Source organism: Pocillopora verrucosa, chromosome 7 (genome assembly GCF_036669915.1).
Source record: "Pocillopora verrucosa isolate sample1 chromosome 7, ASM3666991v2, whole genome shotgun sequence".
Taxonomy (NCBI): Eukaryota; Metazoa; Cnidaria; class Anthozoa; order Scleractinia; family Pocilloporidae; genus Pocillopora; species Pocillopora verrucosa.
The window spans coordinates 13,052,217-13,080,056 of NC_089318.1; the positions used below are offsets into that span (position 1 = coordinate 13,052,217).

The 27,840-nt window shown below is 37.2% G+C and overlaps 3 protein-coding genes across 5 annotated transcripts; 2 read left to right on the forward strand and 1 right to left on the reverse strand.

Annotated features, from left to right (window-relative positions):
• The first annotated feature begins 2,286 nt into the window (after window positions 1–2,286).
• On the forward strand, window positions 2,287–5,064 carry LOC131795901 (UPF0669 protein v1g209471). Of its 2 annotated transcripts, XM_059113504.2 has the most exons (3): window positions 2,298–2,425; window positions 3,182–3,247; window positions 3,874–5,064. In XM_059113504.2, the coding sequence occupies exon 3, from the start codon at window positions 3,928–3,930 to the stop codon at window positions 4,396–4,398; it is 471 nt and encodes a 156-aa protein (XP_058969487.1). In that variant the 5' UTR covers window positions 2,298–2,425; window positions 3,182–3,247; window positions 3,874–3,927; the 3' UTR covers window positions 4,399–5,064. The 2 variants fall into 2 exon arrangements, with proteins under 2 accessions (XP_058969486.1, XP_058969487.1); XM_059113503.2 differs by lacking the exon at window positions 3,182–3,247 and having other exon boundaries at window positions 2,287–2,425.
• Window positions 5,065–5,830: 766 nt separating this feature from the next.
• Window positions 5,831–11,954, reverse strand: LOC131795900 (cell death regulator Aven). Its single transcript, XM_059113502.2, has 7 exons — window positions 11,796–11,954; window positions 11,625–11,685; window positions 10,313–10,390; window positions 9,955–10,028; window positions 9,164–9,262; window positions 7,899–8,423; window positions 5,831–7,100 (listed from the first exon to the last, which is right to left on the reverse strand). Exons 1-7 carry the CDS (start codon window positions 11,952–11,954, stop codon window positions 6,987–6,989), a joined length of 1,110 nt encoding a protein of 369 aa, XP_058969485.2. The 3' UTR covers window positions 5,831–6,986.
• Window positions 11,955–17,896: 5,942 nt separating this feature from the next.
• Window positions 17,897–27,561, forward strand: LOC131795939 (proline-rich transmembrane protein 4). Of its 2 annotated transcripts, none has more exons than XM_066169948.1 (4): window positions 17,897–17,916; window positions 22,323–22,396; window positions 24,941–25,022; window positions 25,716–27,561. In XM_066169948.1, exons 2-4 carry the CDS (start codon window positions 22,355–22,357, stop codon window positions 27,326–27,328), a joined length of 1,737 nt encoding a protein of 578 aa, XP_066026045.1. In that variant the 5' UTR covers window positions 17,897–17,916; window positions 22,323–22,354; the 3' UTR covers window positions 27,329–27,561. The 2 variants fall into 2 exon arrangements, with proteins under 2 accessions (XP_066026045.1, XP_058969532.1); XM_059113549.2 differs by lacking the exon at window positions 17,897–17,916 and adding an exon at window positions 22,054–22,189.
• Window positions 27,562–27,840: the final 279 nt, after the last annotated feature.

Sequence of the window (27,840 nt, forward strand, 5' to 3'; positions counted from 1 at the left end):
AAGCCCTATTGAGCCGCTATGAACAAAATCTTATTTACGCACGACCGTGCGTAAATAAGATGACGTGAGCAATGCAATGTTCGCAGCCAACCTGAGTCTTCTGCAGTAGCCATAACTGTACGTCAAAATAACAGTGTGGTGGTTGCCTAGGAGAAAACTGCAAGTTTCCTGCAGTCTGCCTTCTCCAATTGTGCCGTGCACGGCAGCGTAAACATTATTTTGATCAATCAAAACCCTTTATAACTTCGGGTCTTTGACTTTTAAAACATTTTTTAGTGTCAATTGATTTCATTTGGCTTTGATTTTCTCCATTTTCCCCGTAGATTTTGTGCTTTTCATTTACTGTTATCGACTGACTGGCTTTAATGTTCATGCTCAAACTAAAGTATGAAGTGTGGCGTGTTTTTGACCAGCCAATAGCGACGTTTGTTTACTTTTTTTTGTGCGTTGTGAGAATTTTGCTCTCTATCGCAATAAAAGGCTTCTTCGCACAGTTGTCGCTCTGTTATAAAAGAATTTGCTCATGCTTTTAGCTGTGCGTATATCGAGTTATGGATGCACCTGGGAAGTTTGGAGAGTACTCAAAAAGCTAGAGTTGCGCTCGGTTGCGCCTCGAGCTACTCTTACGCATTTTCCGTGCCCTCCAAACTTCCCGCGTGCATCCATAACTCGATATACGTACGCTAAGCATGAACAAATTCTTAATTTGCCTTGCGCTTGTCATATGCTAGTCTCGCGCATGTATCGCGCGTACATTTTACTTGCCCTTTCCCCTTTCATGCATGCTTGCCAGGAGAACGCTGAAACGACCGCTGTCTAAGTCTAAATTTCACTGCGGGTAAAAAATCACACCTTGTATGGTCCTCTGCTTATTGCCCTTTCATGACTCACAGGGGATGGGAGACCCACAACAACAACAACAACAACAACAACAACAACAACAACAATGTTTTTATTGACTTAATATAGCCTAAATTAAATTATAACAATTATTTGATTACAGTGTTGATCAAAATTATTTACTTGATATTAAAATTGTAGTGTTGAGTTGTGAAACTAGGAGGCAAGGTTATAATCAACCAAAGTTTTTCTTGTTATCATATTGCTACCCGGACAGTATTGTTGAAACTGCTAAGCTAAACGTTCTATAATTTTCAACCTTCGCTGATGTATCTTACTCTGCCCAGCCCCTTTCTCGCTTTCAATCATTGTTGTTTAATACAGAGTCATTTTTCCACGGCAAACATGACCCGGTACATTTAAGAGGAAAATATTAAAAACGCTGACAAAGGAGGTAACGAATAATTAATTATAAATGGAGAAGTAAAGCTATCTTAGGCATGCTAACAATTTGTGTTGATAGTTTTTGCCTTCCAATGCAAGTAGCAAGTAGTTTTGTACAGGAATGCACTCCTTGAAACTGTGATACAAAGCTAAACCATACAACGTTAACTTCTTTCTAGACTCCTGCCTCTTTGCATAGTTAAAATAAGTACCCAGCCCTACTCGGGAAACGTCCCAATATAGCCTGTTATAATAAAAAAAAAAACAATCAAGTGTCGTTCAATCAAAATCAGAGTAATCACAATGGCCAATCAGAAGAAAGGAAAATACCGTAAGAGCCAATGAGAACACAAAGTAAAAACAACAAAACTGCCTTAAGCGCGGGAAAACACGGGTGACCAAATTGTGATTGGTTTAGGTTTGCATTTGATTGGTTGAGATGGTTGGCACAAGTTTTTTGGACCAATCACAGAGAAAAGTAAAGGAAAATTGATGCAATGTCAGATTTACTCTCAATATATAAAAAAACTGCTCTGGTCTATAGGATCGCTAGCCGGTATAAAACCTCAATGTAAACGTTGACACTGAGATAAAAACGATAAGTTAGAGTAGCGATACGACTCACTCTTTATATACCCTTTTACGCAGAGTGAAGCAATCGTTTATAAGTCTTTGTTAAAATGTGTGGAAAATTTCCGAAAATTTATGCGAAATGCTTTACAAAAGCCTTTTTGATCGGTTGAGTTTTGGATATAAATTAGTGAAATGGGTTTAATAACCTTTTTCGTTCTCGTTACATTTTAGTTAATTTGCCATTTTAGTCAATTTTCATATTGTAAGCGTTTTTATCAATTTTTTAAATATTTCATCTTGTAACAATTGATATGTACTTTTTAACAAATGAATACAAACACATAAGATAAGACATGCCTACTATTTGTCCGACCGGTAGGACTGGGTCTGAATATTACTGAGTGAAGGGACAAATGTTGGAGGTCTGGGTATGAGTGCATGGTAAAATGTCCGAACTTATTACTTGCGATCTGTTGTTGGGCATAACTTTGTCATTGTTTGAAACATAGAAACAAAAATTATCCGTGATATTGTTTGTAACTTCGGATCTTCTCTTCTTGAACGTCTGGTAAGTGACTTCTTGGGTTTGGAGCCATTATTAGAATTCGCTTGATGCTTAAAATTACTTCGATCTCGTGGCGTAACCTTCTAAAAGCGTTCTGCACACTTTTTGTTAGGTTTTCAGGTATTCATTGTTAATTTTTGGTGTACTTTGATACATATTCTTCCACATTTATATTTATAATTTGCCTAAATTTTGGTCCAAACTGGTCATCAATGAGTAATATTTCAGAAGAATTCATAAATCAACACGTTACTTTTGACAGAAATCAGCATGAAATTACACGCGCTACATGCACTGCACACGCTTATTGTTCATGTAGGGTTCGTGAGATAAATTTTACCTCCTCATCAGAATACTACTTGATGCCGTTTTATAGGTATTCATTTTTAATTAACCTCAGTGGTAGCCTTTGTTTGAGATCTTACAGTTATATCCAAACAGCAAGCCTTTAGCCCAACCCATCCTGGCACTGTAAGGAGAAGCTATATTTTATTTATATTTTTTGTTGCTTGAAAAAGAGATAGTAACGATCATTTTACCTGTTGCCGAATTCCTCCTGTAATTGATAGCCTGTGCATAAGGGACTGTGGTGTTGGATAGTTGGGGTCTGCAATATCTTCTTAACCCATTCCTTACCCCCCTCCCCCCTTTATCAAAAAAAAGGTTGACAGATGATGCCTTTCAGTAAGTAAGGTATACTTGGATCAAAAAAACTGTGAGTACTCCCAGTAAGAGTCAAACCTACGTCCTTCCAATTAGAACTTCGGACACTACCACTGAGCTATTAGAGATTGTGGCAGGCTAGGCTGTGTAACTAGGTCATTGGTTAGTTTTGCACAATGTTTATCTAATTGTAATAAAGTAATTTAGATCTCTCTTCTAGGAATTTTGCTCCAATCTGATATGGACACTTCTACTAAAGTGCTCGCCTTCAATGTTCTTTATTTATTTTAAGTAAGAGAAGGGTGGGTGGTTTATCTTAGACTCTTTTGTTATGGCCTGTGACTTGGTCATCTGTTACAATAAGGAAATTTAAGCAGAGATGTTTTTGAGACGCAGATGGCAACAGGAAAAAGAATGTAACTAATTCTGGTGCATTGACCTTCATAGATTGATTGCGAGGTTGTTGTACTGTTTCAGCATTTTAAACTAAATTGTACTGACCTAAAAAGTGACATGAGCACTGGTAACAATAAATTTTAACTTCCACCTGCCACCCACATCTCATAAATGCTTGTGCTTAAGCCCCCTAATATTAAGAAGGGGGGGGGGGGGAATTGAAAACCTTTATCACCTCAATTATCACCAAGTACTGCAGCTGGGTAATTCATACTGACCAACTAGGAGTATTTCCTGTCCCTTCCCCCCCCCCCCTCCCTCCCTGGAAAAGATACTGAATTGAAACCCCAAGGAACATTTTCAAACTGGAAACATTCTTTTGTCTTTTTCAGTTCCATGCCATTTGGTAGAAATGCACACTGAATAAGGCAAATAATAAAGCACTAATGGAGACTACAGTATGGTTCCTGTTACTCATTTTCTTTTGGTTGAGGCTTACATCTTGTGAATATGTCATCCAGACTTTTGATGGAGAAATTGGAGCAGGAAATTTTACTTATTTTACATTGAAGAAAGAAGGAGAAGTAACATTAATCCTGGAGAGCATAGAGGGTGATGCCGATATATATGTTTCACAAGAGAATCTCAAGCCTGATTTTGAAAATTACGATCTCAAGTCAGCAACTTGCGGTGAAGACATTGTTACAATTCCAAGTACTTATAAGAGACCTATTGGAATCTCAGTGTTTGGCCATGTATATGCCCCTACCACTAGATACACTATGAAAGTCTTAATGGACTATTCATCTGGAGATGAGAGTGAAAGATATCATAGTGAAACTGATGAGCCAGAGGAATCACTTATTTGGACAGTGTTTGTCAACATTTTAAAGCTTATTTTGGAGATTCTTCTGTGAACATTGAGGGTTTCCTTTCACATGAAGAGAAATTATTGTTATAGGTCTTGAGGTACGTTAATTTATAAATGCTTCTTTTATTGCATCAGTTCACTGGAGCTGTGTGACCATATGTCATGACTTCAGTTGGAGAGAGGGCATTTTTGCCAACAGAAAAAGACTGTTAAAAAACCATACAATAAAGTAAGCTTTTTACAATTTTTGGTCTATGTAAAATTACTAAAAGATGAACATTTGTTTAGTTCAAAACCGGACAATTTCAATGATTTGGGTTAGAAATCATTAGCTTATGGTGTCAGTATTTGAGCATGTTGAGAGCAATTTCCAATTGAGTGTTGAAAAAAATCTGTTGTTGCTTTGTTTTTGCTTTACTTTGCTCTGTAATTGGTGTAGAAAACTTGCACTTCTTTTTTAACCAATCAGTTGCAACACTAAAACCAATCAGGACTTGGTCACCAGTGTTTTCCTGCCCTTGAAGTAGTTTGGTCAGTTTTACTTTGAGTTTTCATTGCCTCTTTAAATTGATTCCTCAGTATTACACTGTACGTCCTCTACTGCACGTAAAAATCACGTAATCAAGAAAATAAGCGTGCATGCATTTCAAGCAGGTATAATGGTCTTAAGCTCTTGAATGAGCACAGTGACCTATATTGTTTAATGCTTAATTTTGGTGTACAAATTATCCCCTCTAAATTGGAGAAGTTAAAAGACATTCATCAAAGGGAAAAAAAGATATAACTAAAGGCATGCACGAAGCCTGTTACTCCATGACACTAATTATGACATTGAAAGCAATCACTTTAGGAACCTTTCAAGTTGATGTTGTTTATAATTTCCTGATTTTCCCACAAATTGTATTTTATCAAATGGTTCCATACACGTAAGACTTTCTACCTCTCAAGTATTTTTTGTGTCGTTTAAGAACCCTTGCTTCAAGCTACTGCAATATGTACCATGAACTATTGAAATGATGTATGAGATTAGTGCCAGTACAGGCATATGGGGTAAGTTTGGCCTTTCATATTCCTTAAACAAGCACAGTGAACTATCTTTTTAATGTATTTTTTTTCCAAAATTGACATTGGTAGGGAACATTTCAGGATAGTCAAAAAAAAGTTTGATAACTTTTTTTTTCTGAGGAATCACCTCAAGGTATTTTCCGTTTTTCAGATGGGCAGTTGTGATTACTTTGGTTTTGGTATTACTTCACTTAATGGAAAGTGCTCTATTATTAGCAGCAGTACTAGTATAAGTAACAGTATTAGTACCAGTATTAGTACCAGTATCAGTACCAATATTAGTACCAGTAAGATTTTCTCTTCTCACTAAGATCGAGCATATTTTCAAAAGTGACAGAAATAATTACAGGTATAAGACCCCTTCAAAGAAACATCAATCACCACTTTGCTGAGTAAATGGATGAGTATTTACATATAATTCTAATCAGCTTCATTGTCATCACCCTTTGCACCAGGCTAACATTAGCATTCATATTCTCCACAGTTTTCTTTACAATTCCTGTAGTACTCACAAGGAGAATCAGGAGCTTCTAAAATGGTCATCATTTCTGTTATTCCTTTGACATTAACATTTGATTCAAGGGTTTCTTGTCATGGAACAACAAAGTTGACATCCTCTGAAGGATTATAACGATACAAAACTCTGTTATGCTACAATTAAGGCCCAGATAGCTCTGGTATATGATTTTACTCTTGAGGAAAATTTCCATAAATGCCCTTGTACTAAAAATGTTCAGTAACTCAGATCAGCAGAACTTGTCTATGTTCAGTAGGCCCTACATATTTATTTATGATCTGCTCACTATGAGCTATTATGGAATAAATACACCTTACATAATTCCATGATTTTACATATAAATTACATAAACAATTCTCCATTTGGTGCAAAAATATGCTCACATATTTCTCCATGGACATCATCTGTTCAGAGAGCAAAGCTCCAAGAAAGGTGTGAGCTTTGAGGAACAGATAATGTCCAAGGACAAATGTACAAGCATATTTTCACGCCAAGTGGAGGATATCGCATTTGACAAGCAGGAAAAATGTTATGAACAACTTACTGTTCACAGAATGGTAAGTTTACTATTCAGTGTTCTCTGATATGATTTCATGAAAAATAAAAACATGTTCCTTCTTCTGTAACAACCACATTCACTTTCTCATCTTGAAATAAATTTTAAAAGTAGGTTGTCTGTATTGGAGGGTTTGAAAATTGGGGAATATCACCTGGGTTTATCCTTGGATATCTCCCAGGTTTAGTTGGGGGGAATTCAGTTGTTTGATTGCACGCAAGCAAAAATATTGGTAGGATTGAAAGCATAGATATTTTGTGAGTTGCACAGTATTTTTTTGCGCCTCGTATGGAGGAGGCAAAGGAACAATGAGCTTAATATCTGCTCATATTACAATTACATGAAACTATCAAATAAGGGATTTATTATACCACAGTATCATCTCATTTTTATAGTATTTGGTTTCTGGTTTTTGAAAGACAAGAAGAGAAATTCGGATGTATTCAATGCAAACTTTTTATAAGATGGTCTAAATACACATAACTTGAGAGTCACTTCAGCCAAGAACACTATCCAACCAGTCTTCAAGATCATCTTCCCTTTCCTTTGTAAACTGGTCAGCAGATGAGTTTGTTGTTGGCGATGAACCTTTGTCAGACGATGTATCCAGCTAATTAAAAATAAGAGCAAATAACAATTTGAGTTGAGAATACCAGTTGTGTTGTTCAGCTAATTGTCCAAATGAATTTCCAAGGTGTAAAGTCAATCAATATCCCTGTTCTACAGTCACAACTTATAACACATTTCAATCAATATTCACTTCACTTAAGACATGCATCTCACAACATATTAAATATTCACAGCTAACATACAAGCCATGCAGTCAAGTTGATCTATTCCCATGATGATTACATACTTAGAGATCAACAGCTCAAGAGGGATGGGAAAAAAGAACTAAAATTTTGTTAAATCACAAGTAGGTGAAGATTGACTTCAATGGGGCTAGTCTTTGTCTATGGATGCTGTTATTTGGAATGCTGAGTGGCAGCTATGATCAGAGGATAATGTAGGTCACTCCTTAGAATCTCAAAATGCATTCAGTAGGGAAAGATTTGATTATTGAATGTTTTTCTTTGACAATCTGAATGATAAATGCGTTTTGATTAGGTCTTACTGATGATATATTGGTGGACAGATGCATAGATAATTTCCCCATTTACAAGTTTATTCTTTGTTATCATATCAAGCAAATAGATTCCATGTTGCCGTGTACAACAAGAGACCACAGAAGATGTCAAAATGTGGTAAAAACATCTGTGACAAACTTGGTTGTGCCTCGTTTGCCATTCTTTTGTTCTTACCATACTATGACATCATCTGCGATCTATAACTGAACTGAGGCATGGAAACTTAGAATCTATTGTTTACTGGAGTATGTTTGTCCTTTGACCTTTGACTATTATCTAACCTTTTTTGTTTCCCCTACAGTGAATGACATCCTTTCATTACAACTATTTCCTCCAGGAGTGTCGAGTGAAAGAAGGAAATCAAGGTCATCATCTTCTTCATCGTTGCTTGATTTAATCACTTGTTCAGTTCTACCAGTCTGTGGACTATCTGCAGTGTTAACAGTTTTTAACACATCTTTCAAAGAACTCTGTAATTTTTTGGTGTTTTTAAGGCTACCAGGCTCACTTGTGAATCCAGAATGCTTTGAAAGGAGTGAACCTTCACTGTAGCCATTCAATGAACCAGTTGAAAATTTACCAGATTCACTATCAGTCTGTTGAATAGGTCTTTTTGGTAAATCCTTTACAGTTTTTTTCTTAGTAGGCAATGCTTGTAATTCTGCATATTGAGAAGGGTTTTCATGTGAATTTCTAGCAGATGAGGTTAGACACTTGGTCATTGCATCATCTTTGCTTGACGGTGAAGTGCACCGATCTTTAGAGCATGCTTGTGCTTTTAGTTTGAACACTTCAATGATATCTGGCTGAGGAACAAAAAACATTTCTTTAGTACTTTATAGGTAAGATATCTCTGTCAATTAATACACACAGTTCACTACCTAATACATCAGCTATGCCTGCTAGCTGTCTGTTACTCATGGTCCATGCTTGCCATCAGCAAAATCCACCTCTTATACCTGCCAAATTTTACTAAGTCAAATGCAGAATTTCCAAAAAATGTTCTGCTGAATTCTGACGATTTCTCAAAGCCTTTTGAATGCCACCAAACATGTCCAAAGATGTTCCAATGGCTGACACATGAACTGACATTTTAGCATGTTCTGATCCAGTTAGGACTCAAAGTTGACGTTAAGCACCCCTTGTTGGAACATTTTCAAGAAATATGAACTGAATTTTTGTTTTTTATGTGTCAGAGAAAAAATCATCCAGATTTTCAGGTCAGGCATGAGAAATTGTCCTCAGATCAACATCTTTGGTCCACAGGTGTGAGACTCATGCATAATGCGTGAGAACTGCCAGCTATAATGTCTTGTCAAGTTGAACATTTTAGGTATTGTAAGGCTAGAAACTATTACTCCTAAAATTAAATTGAACAAAGCAACAACACTAAACCCAATGGTGTCTAAGTGCTGATGTGGCAATGAACTGTTAAATACCAGTATTACTTCCCAAGGATATAAAGAGAGAAAATTGTACATATGATGAATATCAAGAAAAAAGTATGCTTCATGGGAATTTCAAAAGAAGAAACTGTGATACCCACATGTATTTCATCTTGTGAAATGTCAAGACGCTTGTGTAAAGGAACACAGTTCAAAGAACTTGCCAGGGCTCCAAAGTCTATCTCAAGTGCTGAAGTAGCCTGAAATGCCAAAAGAAAAAGTAAATGCAAATTAACCCTTGCAGATTGCTCTTTATCCACAGAAAGAAGTCATCACAGAAACATCCTGACTAAGAAGCTGCAAAACTTGAGGAGCTTTTGTTCTCATGCAAGCCTTTTCATTATTGACTTCTTGCGAATTCATTTCTGTAAAGATTGCCAATGTGGTAGTGAACTCCCTAATTTTGCTACTAACCCTTTACACCCTAACATCAGTAAACATATTCTCCATACTGTTCTCTATACAATTCCTACAGTGTTGACAAGGAGAATTTGTTTATCAATCAAGAGCTTCTTTGGTTGGTGATCATGTCCTTTATTCTCATAAACATTAACCCTTTAACCCCTAAGAGTGACTAGCATCAATTTCTCCTTACAATATCACCCCTGAATCACACATTAAGGTCATGAGAATAATGGAAATGATCAGCAAGTATAGGAGCTCTTGATTGTTAAGCAAAATCTCCTCGTCAGCTCCTTAGGAAATGTGTAGAAAACAGTAAGGAGAATATGCATACTGATCTTAGGGTGTAAAGGGTTAATGTTTGATTCAGGAGTGATACTGTGAGGAGAAATTAAATGCTGGTCACCCTTAGGGATATGAGGGTTAACTACTTGCTAAATCCTACATTGAACATCGCAGAGTTCCTATGGTAAATCAATTTTTGACTTACCTGTGTTGGCTCACCATCAGTTTCTTGATCCCAATCTTTTTCTGACTGAAACCGAAACTGTGAAGCAGGATCAGCTGAAAGATGATATGAAAAGATTATCTTTTTAAACCCTAACATCAGCTTGCATATTCTCCATATGGTTCTCTATGTGTTTCCAGTAGAACTGATATGGAGAACCTACTCAACAGTTAAGAAATTAAGTGCTCCTCCTTCCTGTTCGATCCCACTGCAATACCATACAGAGAAATGAGATGCCAATCATTCTTAGTGATTAAATGGCTTGAGTTAACAAGTCTTACAACAATTGCCATGTACACTGATTTTTCTGAATACAAATTGGCAACTCTTAGAGTTTTACCTGATCTTTGAAGAAGAACACTAAAGTCCTCTCCTCTTCTTAAAATGTTTTCATTGTTATCTTCATCTTCTCCTGTATCTGAAATAAAGTGATATTTGAACATATATATTTCCATAAATTCAGTTTCATGAATTGAACTCTTTAAATAATATATGACTTGTCACCATGCAGCTATCATGTAAAATGTCGCCGTGATCACGTTGTTTGTAAGACCATGACCTTTGATGTCCCCTTTATAACAACTAGGTCATGGGGTTTTTGTTAGGAAATGTAGTAGCAACACAGTAGGGTAAATTAACAATAGAATGATCCCTGCATCATAATAGATTCTGTGATTTGCAATACCTGACTCATGACAACAGCCTGTCTAAAGTATATTGCCTCAAATGGGCTCCAATTTATTGGTTTAATCTCTCAGGGGGTCAAATTCTTCTTGAGAAGAGGATTAATCCTTTAACTCCCAGAGTAGATCAACATGAAACTTCTCCCCAAAATATCCATACATTATCCAGCAAACAGGTAATGAGAATGTTCAAACTTATCAGGTAGAAGCTGTTATCTTGATCTAATACTGAATTCTCATATCTAATTTACAAGGAAATGTGTAGCAGTAGAGGGAAGAATTAACAATCAGACCTTGGGAGTTTAAGGGTGAAGAAGTTCTGTCTCCTATTACATCAGATCCAGCAATTTATGACACTATATACTGGATTGCTCTCAATCAATACCCAGGACATTCACAAAAATATTTTATGAGACGGCATTGAGTGTATTTCACACTATAAAAAAAGCAGATGGCTAAAATGCAGAATAAGGATCAGAGGTAGATATAATTGCAATCTTTGACTTTCTTTCTTGAGTTAAGGATGCCACTGTTCAATGCTGAACAACAGTCCAAATTGACAAGGCACATTTATAAAAGCTAAACCCTATATTTGGTCAAACACAGATATTGCAGCTAAACAAATGACATAAAATATCAAGGAGTGATCAAAGTCAGTACTGTGCCTGCTATCGTATCAACTTGACTAAATGTTATTAGCCCGTCCCTGCTGCAGAATGCTCTGACAAGAACCCAAATCCCATAGACTTAGGAAAGCATTCATTCTCAAATACACGCCAAGTACCATGCAATTCAAAGTAGTGACCAAGGCAAAATAAATTGGTCCTGAAGTGATTGTGTGTTCTGCAGCCTTTCCAAGCAGATCGCTGGGAACACCTTCACCTCTGGGTCTCAATGTTTGTGACCTCACAGTGAATCTTTGCGGAAACCCTTATTCAGAATCTGGTGCTCAACTTTTAATTAACTCACCTTGCTCAAGGTCTTCATACCTATCCCAGTTGCTTGAGATATTTCTCCTTGAGAACTTCCTCTGATCTCCACAACAAACATAAAAATGTATATTAATACGAGAGCTGATAACAATATCAGATTGTTAAATATCGCAGACATTATTTTGCAATTCAGTACACAGTTCATTACCCCATCAGTTTCCGCTAGATCGACGTTTCCTTGCGATTCTGTAGATTCTTTTCCTTCATTAGTTTCCTTCTTTTCTTTAGAGGTTGTCTTCTTTCCGGAAATTCCGTGTTTTTTCTTGTATTGTGCGCGCTGTTTTTTCTTATGTTCATCCGGCCTCATCTTGAAATGAGCATACGGAATATTTTTACAGCGGAGTCATGTACTCATCATGCGCCCTCAGACACACAAATCCAAAATGGCGGACGAAGGGTAAGCGGTTCCTTATGTAATTGTTTCATACTGTTATTGGTTTAGAAAATGGTGCGAAGTCGCCTTCAGAAGGAAGTACTCTCTTTGTATCGAAGATTTCTACGTGCAAGCCAAGACAAGCCTGGTTTTACAGAACACATAAAATATGAGTTCCGAAAAAACTCTGGGATACCTAAGACGGACGGTCTTCGCATCGAGTACTTGTTGAGAAGGGCACAGAATCAACTCAAACAACTCGAAAAGATGGAATGTAAATCAATGGGATTCTTTGCACAGCATGAAGATTAGCAGAGGTGATTTGAGAGCAAGTTATTTTTCTTTCGGAAATATATCAATCTCAACGCGTTCAGGATATTGCATCAGACCTACTCCAGGCTGATTGTCGAAGCCACTTTATGTGGGGAATGAACGCGACAATTCGCAGGCTAGGCATGATTTTTGGAGTGATTATTTGGATATTTATTTGTCAGAAAGAGGATGAACAAAGGAGATAATAGTTACTTTTCCCAGTAAACGCGTCGCTGGATCAGGAAGATGAGTATCTGGAGGTTTCGCCCCATTACAAGTTTGCCTCCATACGTCAGTGCGAGTTGGCCCCTTGCAATAAAACAAGTTTACTCCAACCTTCATCTTATTCTATGTACAAAACATGACGCTATGCAGTCAGCCGGCAGTATGCAAGACCCACGTCATATATGAACTTCGTAATGGGCATTGCTCACCATAGAGTCTCAATGGCCCAGTGGTAGAGTATCGGAGCGTGGAATCCGGAGGTCTGAGGTTCGACTTTTCATGGGAACTCATAATTTTTTATTTGTCCCACGCTCGTGACAAGATGAAAAAACATCTTTCTCTATTTCTTTACTGAGCTTAAAGTTACCGTCTTTCTTCTTCTATTTACATTTCAAGACTTGTTGCTCATTTTGCTAAAGTAATTTTTGGAAAGTGAAAGTGTTTCCAAACTCAGACTCTCCCTTTTGCTTTACCTTTCAAAATACATTCAATTTCTAAATTTGTTTATCTGCAGTGGTGTAAAATGTATGGCGATAAGCTAACATCCGGTGTTAGTCTGTGCGCTCTAGTGCAAAGTATCTTTTATGTTATTCATCGCGAAAAAAATTGATCGAGAAAATGCTAGTCTTGCAATGCTTGTTTATTGTGAGCATTGGTTGTGAAAGTAACCAAAGAGATACTTCGATGGATGTGTTGAGAGGTTCGTCGAGAACTATATCAGTTTCTGTAGCGTATGCAAGGCAGCCTGCGGAACCGGCGTGATTTTTAATGCGTTGTCAGGCGAACGGTGGCAAGCGTAAGGCGAGCGCTAAGTGCTAGTTACGCGCGAGGATTCGCGTTCACCTCGCGTTTGCCTTCGTTTGCGCGAAAAAATTACGCCTTGATGAGTCTCTATACAATACCAAAGTAATATTTGAATGAAACATCTAAATAACGCCGAGTATAAGAGTGAAGTCTGATTTTTTAAAAATTTTTTTCCTTCACCTTTTTTTTAATACGTGTAGGATCAAAGTAAATCTTTGTCCCAGAGGACCCGAATTATTCATAATCTGCGTTTACGACATGAAGCTCATGCATAGCTTCGAAATAATTTTCTATGATGTCGATTCGTCTTTAATTGTTTTAGACTAGTTTGTTCACGCCATAAAAAGATATTACATGACCCAATTTTGTTCCTGGTCGATGAAGCGTAATGAGGTCTATACAGGAAATACATAAATCAATCAGCAGAGCTGACGGATTTATGCATTCGATGGATGTGTTGAGAGGTTCGTCGTTCGAAAAGGTTCGAAAATGGACGTAGGCATCCTTAAACGAGGGCCCTTTACGATTAACCATTAGTTGTAATAAAACGGCAAAACAATTGAGCCGTTGGGTGTAAAATTACTAAACTTTAAGCATTAGTAAAAAAAACAGCTAACTGTAAACATTTTCCTTTTTAACTTTTACGTTAAAAAAAATTTAAATTTCAACCGTTATCGGTAAAAGCCATTACCCCATTGGAACCCTCTAAAGCGAAGTACACGTTAACGTCTAAACGTCAGACAGGAGTGTTCGACATTGCCGCGTCTGTGAACTGATGGTAGCGTCTGGAACCGTACGGAAATGTTTAAAATCGGACCGAAGAGTTACGAATAAAGACAGTAACGTCAGGAATGTGATGGAATTGTCTGAGGTCGTGGAGAATAGCCCAGGGTTTGAAAATGGACAAAAGTTTCCGAAATCGGACAGAGGTGGTCGTAAACAGACGGATCTATGATGCAATGGACGGAAGCGTCCGAAAAAAAACTTATAAGTTCAAAAATCGGAAAGAAGTATCCAAAGTCGGACCGATGTGTTTGTACGAAAACGAACTAAAATCTTTCAGAAGTCTCCAAAATCGGACGGAAGGTTCTAAATCCGGACGAAAGTGTCTACAAACCGACATAACGCCGACGTAAACCTCATGAAAAGTATCGATACCTAATTTTTACAATTGTACTTTTTTTTTAGAGTTAATTTTAACCCAGGCACCTTCACTATTTCTTGTGTTGGTCTTGCATGAATAATTAGAGTTGTTCCTGATATCATTGTTCCACTTAAATCCCTTCTTGAATTGAAATTAATTTTGGTTGAATAAATGGTTGTTCAAGGCTGAAAGCCCTTCCATTGTTTGAATTCTGGACAGAAAAGTACGGGAAATTGAAGTAATTAACAGCACTGTGAACCTGAAAAACTGACCATCTACTGTTCTTTTCTACTGAGCTGTTGCTGTTTCATTGGATGAGAAAACTAAAGTAGATTTTGCGCGAGGTTTAGGAAAGACTTTGATGAAAGGTGAGACAGGCCTCAATGAGCAGTTTCTCCAAGAAATGGTGTTACAATCAGGACCTGGCATTAGCTAACAAACAGGGCATTGTCCTTGGAAAAGAACTGATAAAGAAATGTACATTAGTTGCAAGCACCAATAAATTATTTGCTCAAAGCTATTAACTGCCATTGTTGTGATTACAAATACTCTGATGTGCTGGTGAAAGGAAGGATTTCGCGAAAGAAAATTACTAACGTCTTGGACTTTGGAAGTCGATCGCCTATTTTGTCATTCCCATGATCTGGTCAGTGTACTCCCGAAAGGAAAGCTAATCTAAGAGAAGGTAAGCTTTGCGTAGTTGAAAAAATAAGTTAAAGGTACATTTTTTATTTACAGAAAAGCAGCTTACTTAGTCGCTGAAAGCTTGTTATAGCTCTGTCATTAATAAAACAACAGAGAATTAAGCCCACGAGTCCATGTCTGCTTAGTGTTGACAAACTCTCTGTTATTCCAAATTTGCGAATCATATACTTCCGTCGCAACAGCAAATTCTAACGTATTCTCGGTATGATCATATCAAAGAAACTCTTTTCACAACTCGTAATCAAATTGATTAATGGGTGCATGTGCGTCAAAGTAATATAGATTTTAAGGATACGTTGCGTAATGGTTGGTTGATAAAAAATTGACGAAATTTTCATTAAGAAAATGTACTGCATTTGAAAGACAGTTTTGTTTTTGGGTAATGCTTGATAATTAAATAGAGAAAACAGATACAGGCACAAAACAGATATCAGATCCAATGATTTGTGTCTTTACAGTGAGTCAGTTGCTTTGTAAGCGATTTCTACCAAGTTGACATATTCGAGTAGACCGATTTTCTGATTCAACTGCATGTGCTGACATCAAAAATATGTCGCTTTGTGAGGCGTGCGAAATCAAATGTCCCAGCTATTTTTTTGGCATGGAGCCAGTTGGTCAAATTAGTCCCTGCAAATTATCTGTCAAAAAAACTCAAACAATGAGCATTCTAGAATGAATTATTCCCGTAAAAAGTTCTTTTGCTTTGTTCAGACTGAAATATAAGATAAAAGTGGAAATTATCAATGCTTGTTGTGAAACTGACTTGCATTATTGATGAAATTGGTTACGCCTCATTATAACTGGTGTAAGAATACGGCTTCTTTTAAATTCGGTATGTTTCATTTCGTCATAAAATGCGTCTTATGAACAATTTATGAAATAAATCTTATTTCCAGAGTCCAAAATTGTTAAAACGACATTTGTTAACCATGTATATGAAATCTTCTGCATGAATTAAGATGTGAAGCATTTCTAGGAAAGTGACATAGTACAAAATGTGAACTCTCCATGACAAGTCAAACCCACGTTATTTCCGACTTCTTAGCTAACTGAATTAGCTAGGAAGAGAGACTTGCGAGCGATTGAGTCCACTTCCATTACATTTGATGCGTGAAAATGTTTCGTGACGCCCTCAAGATCAGCATTAAGGAAAGGGTTCTGTATAGGGTGAGAAAAACGGAATAATTAGCGCGGAAGCGCATTGAAGGAAAATAATGAGAATTTTGCATGTTTGGGCATCCTTTCTGTTAGGTCAGATCTTTCTGAATACATTTATCGGAACTCACACAGGACGTTACAACGGCAAGTGGCACCATTTTTCAAGAGATTTAGCTTTTAGAACAAGACATCAAGAGAAAATGACCAATTATTTTCTTTGTGAGACATGCAATAGGCACTGAAACCACTTTTTAGTCGTTGAAATCTGGATAGCATACAAGGACTGTAAACTTACTCATCACTGACATTGCAACGTTCTGAAATTATGTCCAAAATACAAAGGACTTATGATCAGTCGAATGTAATTTGCCTCAAACACAAAATTTCCAAAGAAACAATGAATTATAAGAAGGAGGGAGAAAAAATTAGGACTATTCGAGCTTTTGGTCAGCTCAAGACAGAACAACCAAATCCGTTTGCTCTGAACAATAATTAACCTAATTGGCCCTCTCTTGTGAGATGAACTAATTAAAGAGGTTTTTAAAAGAATTAACATATAGATGCTATTAGTTAAAAGGTACTGTGATATCATCTGTATGAGCGAGGATTCCTCTGAGATATATCTGCATATTTAGAAATGCAGAAAAAGACAGGTTTAGGCCTCGGAACGGACCCTTTGATGCGTTTCAAAAATCTCCGATCGAAACCTAAAAAATTGAATATGATTAGTGACTATCTCGATCACAACTTCGATGTGCCATTAACTTGATGCTTACAGAATGAATTATTCAGCGCAAGAAATACGGAATTTAAAGTAGAAATTGGGAGGGAAGGCGTGCAGTGGCAGAAATATTTGGACGTGCAGTTCTTTGGAGAAAGGCTAACGATAGATACGGATCTCTGATAATGAACTCGCTGTCAATTTGCCCGCCGACGCAGCACAAAGATTCCTATTAAATGTTTATCCCCGCTTTGTTCATCCGTCTTACAGGGCTGAGTTACGACCAGTTGTCAACTGATGATTGAAAGTCAAAAGTAACTAGCGATTACAGTGGTCTTTGTTTTGCTTCCCTACTCTATTCACATTCGCAACAATCAGATGACAAATTGAAATCAATCGTGGCCTGTCCATTCACCTCCTACATCACTTTAGACTGCTTTTTTTTTCTTTGGAATATAATTTTTAATTTTCCTTGAATGTCAATTTCGTTTTTACGACATTCACAAAGCGACCCAAGATAGCGGACTGATAGGAGAGATTGAAAGAATTGTTGCCGTGTTCAATTTTGATTAGTGCAAGATTCAGAGAGTTGAAAGAGGCCAAGAACTAGTCCGAAATGTTGCAGCGATGAAAAATATTTTAAACAAACGTCTCATTAGCATTTTTTATTGAAAATGCTCTGATGTCTGTGACGACAGGTTTTCACTCGACGAACAATTAATGTGACTGATGACCACAAGTTTGGTGATTCGCTTGTTGGAGTTATCGCTTTCCAGTGGATAAACTCCAGGCAATAGGAAAGATTTAGACCATCCAGAACAGAACAGGTGGGTTAAATAAGTTTTTGTTTTTTTAATGACGAGTCAGTGTAGTTTCTCATTGAAAAAAATACATATATTTTCTAAGACGTATCAATAAAATGAGGGCAGCAATGGGGTAGCCGAGACATCAGACTGAGAGGGAATGAATCTCTTCGAATATATGATAAGTGAAAATCAGGCTAAGTTTGATAAAATATTAAAAATATTGGGAGCTTATAATGTTTTTATCGCCTGCCACAACACACCGTTAGAAATAGTTTCTGAACAGTTTTTCTTTTGTTATTTTTCACACGTCACCATGCAAATTGTGGCATTTCATTTCATCTTTTCCCCGAAGTCAGCAAACAAACTCCCATTAGTCCTGAGACTCGTGTTTGATATTTGAACTAACAAATCATGGACTGTTTGTTTCAATAAGCAAGTCCGACACAATGATGAGAATCCTTTACAAAGAAATAATTACTTGATATCTATCTCTAAATTTATGCTGATATAAGCGACAGTGACATGAAATTTTTGTGGTTTACAAAAAACTTGTCGAGTGTTCGATTTTAACTCGTGAAGAATAGATAGAACGGCCAGTTTGATTGAAAAATACAATGAATAAGGTATTAACATTTCATAAAATTGTCCCTTTCTCATTGAAGAGATTTAGGCCCAAGAGGACGACAAATGAATCGTAAAAGAACTCTCTGTGTCTTCAGTGTCAGCCCTTTGAGCAGTACAAGTCGATTCTTTTTTTTTAACGTTTTTTTTATCATTTGCAATTAACAGGAGAGAATTTTCTATTATCCGGATTTGTCTACTTTTAAGTGGATAAACCCTTAAAAGCATTAACAGAGGCAAGAGCAAAAACAGAGCTTCAGTGGATCACAGTTTCTCCAATATTCTTTTCTATATATATCGCCGAAGCAAAACATCAACTAAGTAGCAGACAAAGGAGTGTCGGATAAGAAGTGCTATTTCATTAGTGCGTACTACTCCGGCGTAATGAAATGTTGCTCTAAACCCCAACAGGATTAGACTACGAGCAGTCCTTCCTTTACGGCAAAGTCCGTCGCGCGAGTAAAGAATTTAGCGAAAAAAATTGATGTTAGCCCAACGTGTGAAAGTCTGATAGCTTCACTTAAACAGTACTGAGAAAAACCTCCAGAGTGCTGTTATGGAGTGAAATCCTTGTTACTTTGTTGATTCATGCAAACTTTTCTTATTGTTTCGACCGTGCCTGTGCTCGCAATAAGCTCGATACAGATGGATAAATTTAGTAAAAGCGCGGATAGTAAAAGAAGTTTGGAGACAACTTGCTCTTCAAAACAAAATATCGAGCGATATATGATTTGTTTTGCCTAGACTAGTTCAGAACTGCGGGTGAACCGGAGATTTCGGTTAAAAAATGAGGAAATAAAACTCTGTCAATATGCTCATCGCTATCTGTTTTGTACACAGTTACGATAGGGTCTCAGTGGGCTGATGGGTCTTACGATTAATTTCTTTCCGCTACAATTAATAGGAAAAATTTTCAGGTTAACTTTTTTTTAACGACTAACGGTTAAAATTTGAGACCCTCTTGAGAAGGTAGACTAGGGTTTTAGGGGATTGTCTTCCTGGTCAACTGTGCATTACTATAGGTTCAGCGCAAACCCCCTCCCCTTCCCTCTGGCAGGGTTTGCTCAGCTTTCGCCCTAAAAGCCTGTTACCAACAAAAATAGAAAAATGAAACGGGAAACGAGTGGTAACCCATTTATTCATGGTTTGTGCGCCATTATAATGTACATTTGTTGATAGCCAATTGGATGTTTACCTCCTGCCACTGAGGATTTGATTATGTTTTGTCTGATTTGAGTTACCTCTTCACAAATACTTTGATTGAATTCGAAGAGCTTTCAAGATAGTCGAGGAAAGTTGAGAAAATACGCTGAAGTTTATACAATGAGGCCACAATATTAAGCAAAATCGACCAGGTATGTTTTACCAAATAACATTGTTTCAATCATAGGACCGTTTCCGTGTAAATCAATTTCATGGCTAAATTTACATATAACTCAACGTCACAAAAACTAATGACACAAGAATTTCGAAGATTGATGGGCAAAGTTTAAACTCAGTAAGAGGAAGGTCATTTAAAAAAGCAAAAGAAATTTGAGCTGTATTTTTGAAAAGAAGGATCGTGTAAACTCACGTACCGTTTCTGGTTAACCCCCCTTAATCGCCACAAATATGCCTTTCACATCGTTATTGCTTTGTTGTGAGTCGGATGAAAGATTTTAAAAACCCATTCCTACCTTTTATTCATTCATTTGACTTTGCAAATATCTTTGTTCGCTGATTATATGAATGGAAAAACGAGGGAACAGTAAGGGAAAGTCATGGCGTTGGCCGGTATTTATCGGGCTATTTTTAGCTTTGGGCGGAAAGGGAAGTCTTACTCCTGACGTCTGCATCGTTGTTTCCTAAAGAAGTTTATTATTTCCGAATTTCAATTCAAGAAACCGATATCTTCGCTGTTCGCCAATTTATCGATGTAACTCGCAGGCGATCAAGGCTCACTGAAAGAGGACGGAGGTTTTTCATTTAGCGTGAGTGAAAGGCAGCATATGTATGCAAAACGTAAAGCGATTTGCAATAACGCAATTAAATTATAACCGTATGAATTCCCGTCCCATTATTTTCTTTTGATGAATACTGTTTGGTTGTCCACTGGATATTTCGTTCAGGGTGGATTCCAGCGTTTAGTATCATGTCTTCAAGCTCAATCTACGCTCCTACACTAATTCTCTTGTCCTCTTTGGTGTTTATCACTAACTGTCCGAGAGGGAAGTAAATAGGATTATATAATAAGTGCTTCATTTACCTTTTTTTCGGTCAGGCACCCAACCTCTAAAAGCGCCCACCCTTTAGATAGCTAATTTTAAGTTAAAGAGCGCTCAGCTTCGAATAATCTGGAGTGCACCACAGGAGTATTATTTACTTTAGTGGCTCGCAATCTCTAAATTCACTTTCCCATGAACATCTTCAAGTTCTGTTATTATCTATAGTTTTGCTGCAAAATAAACTTTTTACTAGAAGAAAATGGTGAAAATTGAAGAGGCACTCAGCCTCGAATAAGCGCCTACTCTCACGGTTCAGAACTTTAACAACCGTTCAGGGCATTTAATCAAATAAGTTCGGTAACAACAAGAGACGTCCAAACGGCCCAGTATAGTTAATGAATACAGCAAAGAGCTCTCATTTACCTTTGAAGAACTGTCAAAAACATGATGTCATCATTTGATAGAGCGGATGCTAACGATTTGATGTTTTTTTTGTCATGTATATGAAGACGGCAGTTTTTGCTTGAGTAAATAGATCAAAATATTTTAGGTTATCACGTACAGTAGCTGTATAGTGGAATATAATAGGTCTTCTAAGATGAAGAAATGAGCATTGTTGAATGGTAATTTTGAATGGTAATTTTGTTGAGGCTACATTTCGATTCACCGTATCGCGCATGTGTTAATAAGGTATTTTTACTTCTCTTTCTGTGAGGACATGTCAATGTTATCATAAATAGAGAAAAATTATTGGAATTCTTAATAAGGCTGGTACTACTTTCATTGTTCTCTAGAAGGATGTCTTTAACTTGAAAAGAATAAGCTTATAATTTTCCAAATGATTTTTATTTTTCTCCATACACATAATACGCTGTCAGTTTTCATTAAACCTCTATCGTTAACTTGGTTTCTAGCTTTGATGTAGCGTCAAGTTTAACCGGAAATGTCAGCTTTACTTGCTTTTCCTATTTCCCTATTCATTATCAAAATGAGCCCACCACTTGGCTGTATGTGGAAAAAATCTAATTTAAATTTCATCCCTAGTTTTATTTACAGTTTCTGAAATGATCAGAAAGGTAGCGAAATATAAGCAGCTCTGTGTGAGTTATACTAAACAATGATTTCGTTTTAAATGAAATTACTTTTGGTATTATGTCTTTGAATGGGGCCTTTTAGCCATACAAGAAAAGCGCCTGTGACAATCTAAGGATATTTGCCTTAGTGACCAGAAGAACCCCTCTTATTTACATGAATTTTTTATTTAGAGTAACGGCAGATGGTACATGTTATTCAAATTGCTTTAGGAGCAGAGCGCCGGGTCAGACAGTTATACCCAGAAATTAGCAGTCACAGTTTTTTTCTTGTGAAACAAACAAAGTTTTACACCTTTTCCGAAGATCTCAGAAGAAGCCCACACATATCTGAACTTATCGGTGCTACTTGTAACACTGGATCCTTCGACATCCGGGGTAAATGTTACAAAACAGATCAAGTTCTGTTTTTGGATTTTCATCAGTTTGTTATCATGGATATTGCCGGCATAGCCACAGATTAAATTATTTTCTTTTCTTGCATAATAATATTTTTTTGTATTTATTTTAGATCCCCAGAAGCATTATCTACTCTGATGAAGAATGGTCTTAACCGAGATGAATTTAACTCTTACATCAATGTTGGTAAGACTTTTTGTGTGATATAAAACATAGGTCGTTTGAAATAGTTTTTCCTTGTTATTGTAGCAGTTGACGGCAGCTGTTACAAAGAGTCTGATTAATGCTTTCAATTGCCAGGAAAATGCACAATTTTTTTCGTTTCCTGTGCTTAGTTAATTTTTGGCGGTATATTGCACAATGATTTATTACAGCTATAGAGAAGTTGTCGCTTTTTTAGAATCTTGTTTAAGAAGGATATATAGAATCTATATATATATATAGACGTATTCTTCCGAAATGGAAAATTATTATTAAAGCGAAGAGATGCCAAAACAATTGATTTGAGAAAGACACCAAAATGGACACCAAAAAAGAAATGGAAAACAAATGCCAGTGGATAACAAGGATTAAAAGGGATTGCAGATGAACAATTTGAAAATCTAGCTCATTTGTGCGGAGGTTTAAAAACACCAATGTTGATCTGCAGATCATGTTATCGCGGAGAGTTTTTGAAATACACTTCAAGCTTTTAACACCACACTTCATTCGGCCCACGCACTCTTCTCAAAGTTTCACAAAACTGAATTTGAATTGAGAAGTAAATACAATGAAGTTTTCTTTGAGCCATTTGGGTGTAGCCCTAATTACTTTTCGTAGACTCGATGTCTCCTGATTAAGTTACATAACAGCAGGTACACTGTTGAGTGAACATATTCGACACTCACTGGAAGTAGGAGCTCCGGAAAATTTAAGTATGCCAACAGAAAAAATTCTTAATAAAGAAAAAGAAAACAAAAAAAACAAAACAAGTAAAAAATTTGAGTAAAACAAAACATAGATAAGTGAGAGGGTATCGATCTTAGGAGAACTTAATCATGCTTAAAACAAAGAGTCCCACCAAGTTTTCTACAGTTATGACTTCTTCATTTAGTTTCCTTTCAAAAAATATCCAGAATTTTAAGCCTCCCAGAAAAACTATCACGTCGTCAACTCTTTTCGCTGGCTAAAATTTCGCATTTTGTTGGCCTAAAATGCATTTTAGCCTTTTTACTCGCGTGATCGTTTATAGGCTGTTTTGCTGTAACAGCACTTTGGTGTTGGACATAAATATGCTTTGGGCACTGAGTCGAGCTCTAAACTTACTAATGCACGCTAACATAGACTATATTGTTTTATTACAGTCAAATTTGTAACTTATCCTCTTAAAAAAAATAAAAGTTTGATTACTCTGGCTTAACGGTTTGCGTGCGGGACTATAAGTTTGATTTAATTTTTTCTGGAAAGGGAACATTATTTTGCCTGCTAGGAATCCTAGCGTTTCCTGCTGCGGAACCAAGTACTAACGCTGCTCTGACACCTAAATTTCGCTCGAATTCTGCTCTGCATACCGAAAACGGAACCTAGCTTTGAGTCTCATGATTTGCAGAAACTTACAAACAGACACACAAGGGACAAAGACAAACCTTTATAGCAATATTTACGTATTCATCATCACATTCAAATTTTGATTCTTCTTACTTTGGACAAGATCTCTTATGAAATATTCAAGATAGAATACGTGCTCTCATTAATTTGGTCTAAGGGTGTATTGATATAAGAGTATGTAAACACGGTTGTCACGTCACACTTTCTATTCTCTCTTATCAAAAATATTTAATAAAATTAAAGCAATGGTAGATTAAAAAAATTCAGGTTTGGGAAAGTCATGCAAACCCATGAAAGTTATATAGCTCATCGAATTTTCCCAACCCTCCTAGAGTTTAGATGAGGCTATGCAAAAGTCCTCTGTTGCGCGAATATCAATCGAGATATCGTTTGATGTAAAAGAATTATGCAAGCACATCTTAGCTAATGGTCATATCGGTTTCAACTCGTCTCCCATTTGCTTTGTACTTGGGTTTAAAATTTTTCATCCAACTACCGAACAAAAATCACTGATGTAAAGAAATTTTCAGTTTTACTTTACTGTTCAATAGATGCCGCAAAAATACCTCACATAGCTAACAGAACGCTCATGTCGAAAAATTGCGACTTTTTATATTGGAAATTCTGTAAGCGTAACTTAACGTGGGCTCCGTGATTAATTCATTGCGATTCTAACACCACATATTTTTAATTAAACGCCCACCTTGAATGAGCATCCACTTCCCAACTGACCTTAGAAACAATGAAATTCTATTATTAACTGAATAAAAGCCATCAAGATATCTCACCTAATACCGAAATTTCTTATAAATTTAAATAAACTTCTAAAGGAATGGTTAAATTCTATTTTGTGACATTCTCACGCTTTGTTAGTACTTCTGGTTTAGTTGCAAAATAAACTCACTATTTCTTGAAAATGGCGTAAATTTAGTCAGCGCACAGCCTCAAATATAAGCACCCACCACGACAAAGCGCCCACTTTCAAGATCTAAAATTTTAAAAAGCCCGCAGGGCTCGATTGAATAAATGCGGTATATCGTTAAACATCATTTCAAATTCGAGAGCAAGAAACAGTCAGCTTTTGTAACTGACAGCTGTTATGTCGGATAAAAAAAACTTTTTTTTTTATCTTTTTCTATGTAGATTCTTTTGTGCGTTGTCAAATTTAGTCCCGGCGGAAAAGGAATGTTTATATCCGAGACAGACTTCAAGACGGAGAATGAAGGTTGGTATGTCCCCTCAATATCATTCAGGTTTTTCTGTCTATTTTTTTAGTTAGACCTCATAGGTGGTAAGATATGATATTTATATTTAAGGTAATTAGTTCAAGTGGTGGGCCGGTAGTTGGCAGACCACAGGGAAGACAATATTGAACTCCAGGAATCGTTCTATCAGCGCTCTCTTTATCAAAATTTTGAAAAGTGAAGTATAATTTCGTATATAGCCACTGTTTCAAATTGAAGCAAGGCTACTTTTTTGTGATTTTCTTGGGTTTCGTTGCAATTATAAAACAAGAACTTTCTTCGAAGAATTAAACCAGATCGTAAATTATAAAGGTCTCATACCGAGTGGCAACCATTGATATCGAAAGATTCATCAGAAATAGGAAACCTAAGTTGAGTGCTCCCTAAATTAGAATATAGTGGTTTGTTCTGTGGAAAACATCAGATGGGGGATGTAATATAAGCATCCCCTATTCGTTTTCTTTTTCTTCCTTATCGATTACGGTGTCCGTTTATCGTTCCTTCCGTCCGTTCGAACCTATTTAGGTCTGTCTGTTTGTGTGGCCTGCAACTCTTTCTCTCTTCCTTACTCTTTGCCGCAGGATAAGAGTTAAAATGACTTAATTTAGGATTCGTTTTGAGTGTATTTTAAAGCCGACCAATGTACTTTTTTGAAAGTTTTCATTATTTGACAGAGCGAGCACCGAGGAAGACTAGGGCAGAGCCTGAATCCGAACCGGAAAGCGAACCTGAAGCGGAAGGAGAATCCAAAGCAGAAGGAGAACCCAGTAGTGAAAATCACTCATACACGGAGCCTACCTCAGAATATCCAGAAGGAGAAACTGAACCGTCGCCAACGCCGGAAAATTGGCCAGAACCAGGCCCCCGTTGGGAACAAGCATACGAGACGTGGAGATGGGCCTGGGAGCTACATGTTTACCTTTACGCGACGATATACCTTTTGATTGGCTTGTACGCCGGATATTACGTCATAGCTAACGTTTATGACGGTCTGCAAGGAAAATACCTGAGCGTGAGCCTCAATATCATGGTGTCGATGTTTGGGTTCACGAGGGCCCTTGTCATGTTTTTGGACCCATATCATCAAGGGGGTATAATTCACAACACTGCGGTGATGCGCGTGATTTGGTCCCTCGCAGGCCCTTGTCTCACGGCCTCCGACAGTTTGATGATTCTTGCCCTGATAGAGACGGCAAAAATCTCCGTTGCACCTCCTAAGCTTCAGAAAGCAAGCACAAACATTATTATCATAAGCTTTCATTTTGCACTTGTAATAACTACAGACTGTGTAGTTGCCGACTATGTGGAAGCGAAAGTTATGTTGTTATTTTGTCAGTTGTTTTTTGTTACGTGGGGTTTTGTGCTTGGAACTATAAACTTTATCCTTGGATACAAACTGGATAAACAACTTTTCAGTCACAAAAAACCAAAAGAAACAGCGGACAAAATATACATTTATCTTATTTACGCCTCAGGCCTAGCAAACTACTTTTTATGCGCAATCATTGTTTATTCAGCGTGCGGAGTATTTGGTGTTTATTCAGATGTTCAATTTGTAGATGCATGGCCTTGGTGGGCCTTGCAAACGATGTCTCGCTTCAGCGAGATCCTCGCGTGTGTCTTGATATTCACAGTTAGTGCTAAAAGGACCCGAGTGAAAAAGGCAGTCGCTCAGTTAACGGATGAAAAAAGCTTAGACACAATCATCCCGGGAGGAATCGGTTCTACGCAATCTTTATCGTGGTCCTCAAGATTCAGAAATTGCTTCAAGCGTAAAAAAGTCGCCGCTGACAGAAACAGTGGGAGTGCAATAAGCCTATTCACAGCTCTCCGTGAAATGGCTCTGGCTGCGACCGGTGAGAACTGGTACGGGACAAATCTGGATCCCCCAATGAAAGATAATGGGGAATGTTGGGTAGAAACAAAAACGACTTCGTCTGTAATTCATCTGCCTGGGAAAACGAAAATACATCCACATGTAAACACAACTGACGACTTAGGGAGCGATGGCGAGGAAGTGGAAAAGGAGTACTTAGAACTTGAGTTAAGACGCGTACAATCAAGAAGAGCGAGCATGTTTACAGCTCTTCACGACGCTAAAAAGACGCGTAACACGGCCTTTCCACCCGGAAAAATGACTCGGCTAAAGCCATTATTCCAAACTGATAATTCTGGAGAAACTAGCATCAAGGAGATTGACTCGAAGAGACAAAACTCTGGAAATACTTGGGGTAAATGGCCGGAAACAACACTTCCAAACATGGCAAACACGGAAGAAAATTACTGAACAATAAACGATTCTTCTCGGAGGGCAAAGGTCACATGATGATCGAGAAAATCAAATCTCTTTTTCCATACGCACCATTAAGTAACAGGAAGGCTGGCAAGGTTTTTCTGCACTGATCGATTTTTTGTCATACGAAAATAACATTACAACTGTGAGAATTTTTTAAGCTAGGGCTTCAGATGCGTATCCTGTTGTCTACATGAATACTATGCGCAAAGTTTTGATATTACACTTATCAGGGTTAAAATGGAATTCTAGCAAGTCGTTTTAAAGGGTAATTATGCCCCAGTAACCATATGATTACAAATCATACTACAAAAATTTACTACTCACAACCTTTCGAGATTTCGATGATTTACTTAACCTTTCGAAGATTGTTCTCAGGTGCCCTAAAGATTCAAACGAATTGAACGCAATTCAGTAGGCTTGCAGCACACCCATGGCGGTAGTGTGCCTAGAAAAATTATGTTTTGACTAAAATGTGTCCCTATGTATGGTTTCTGATTGTTTGA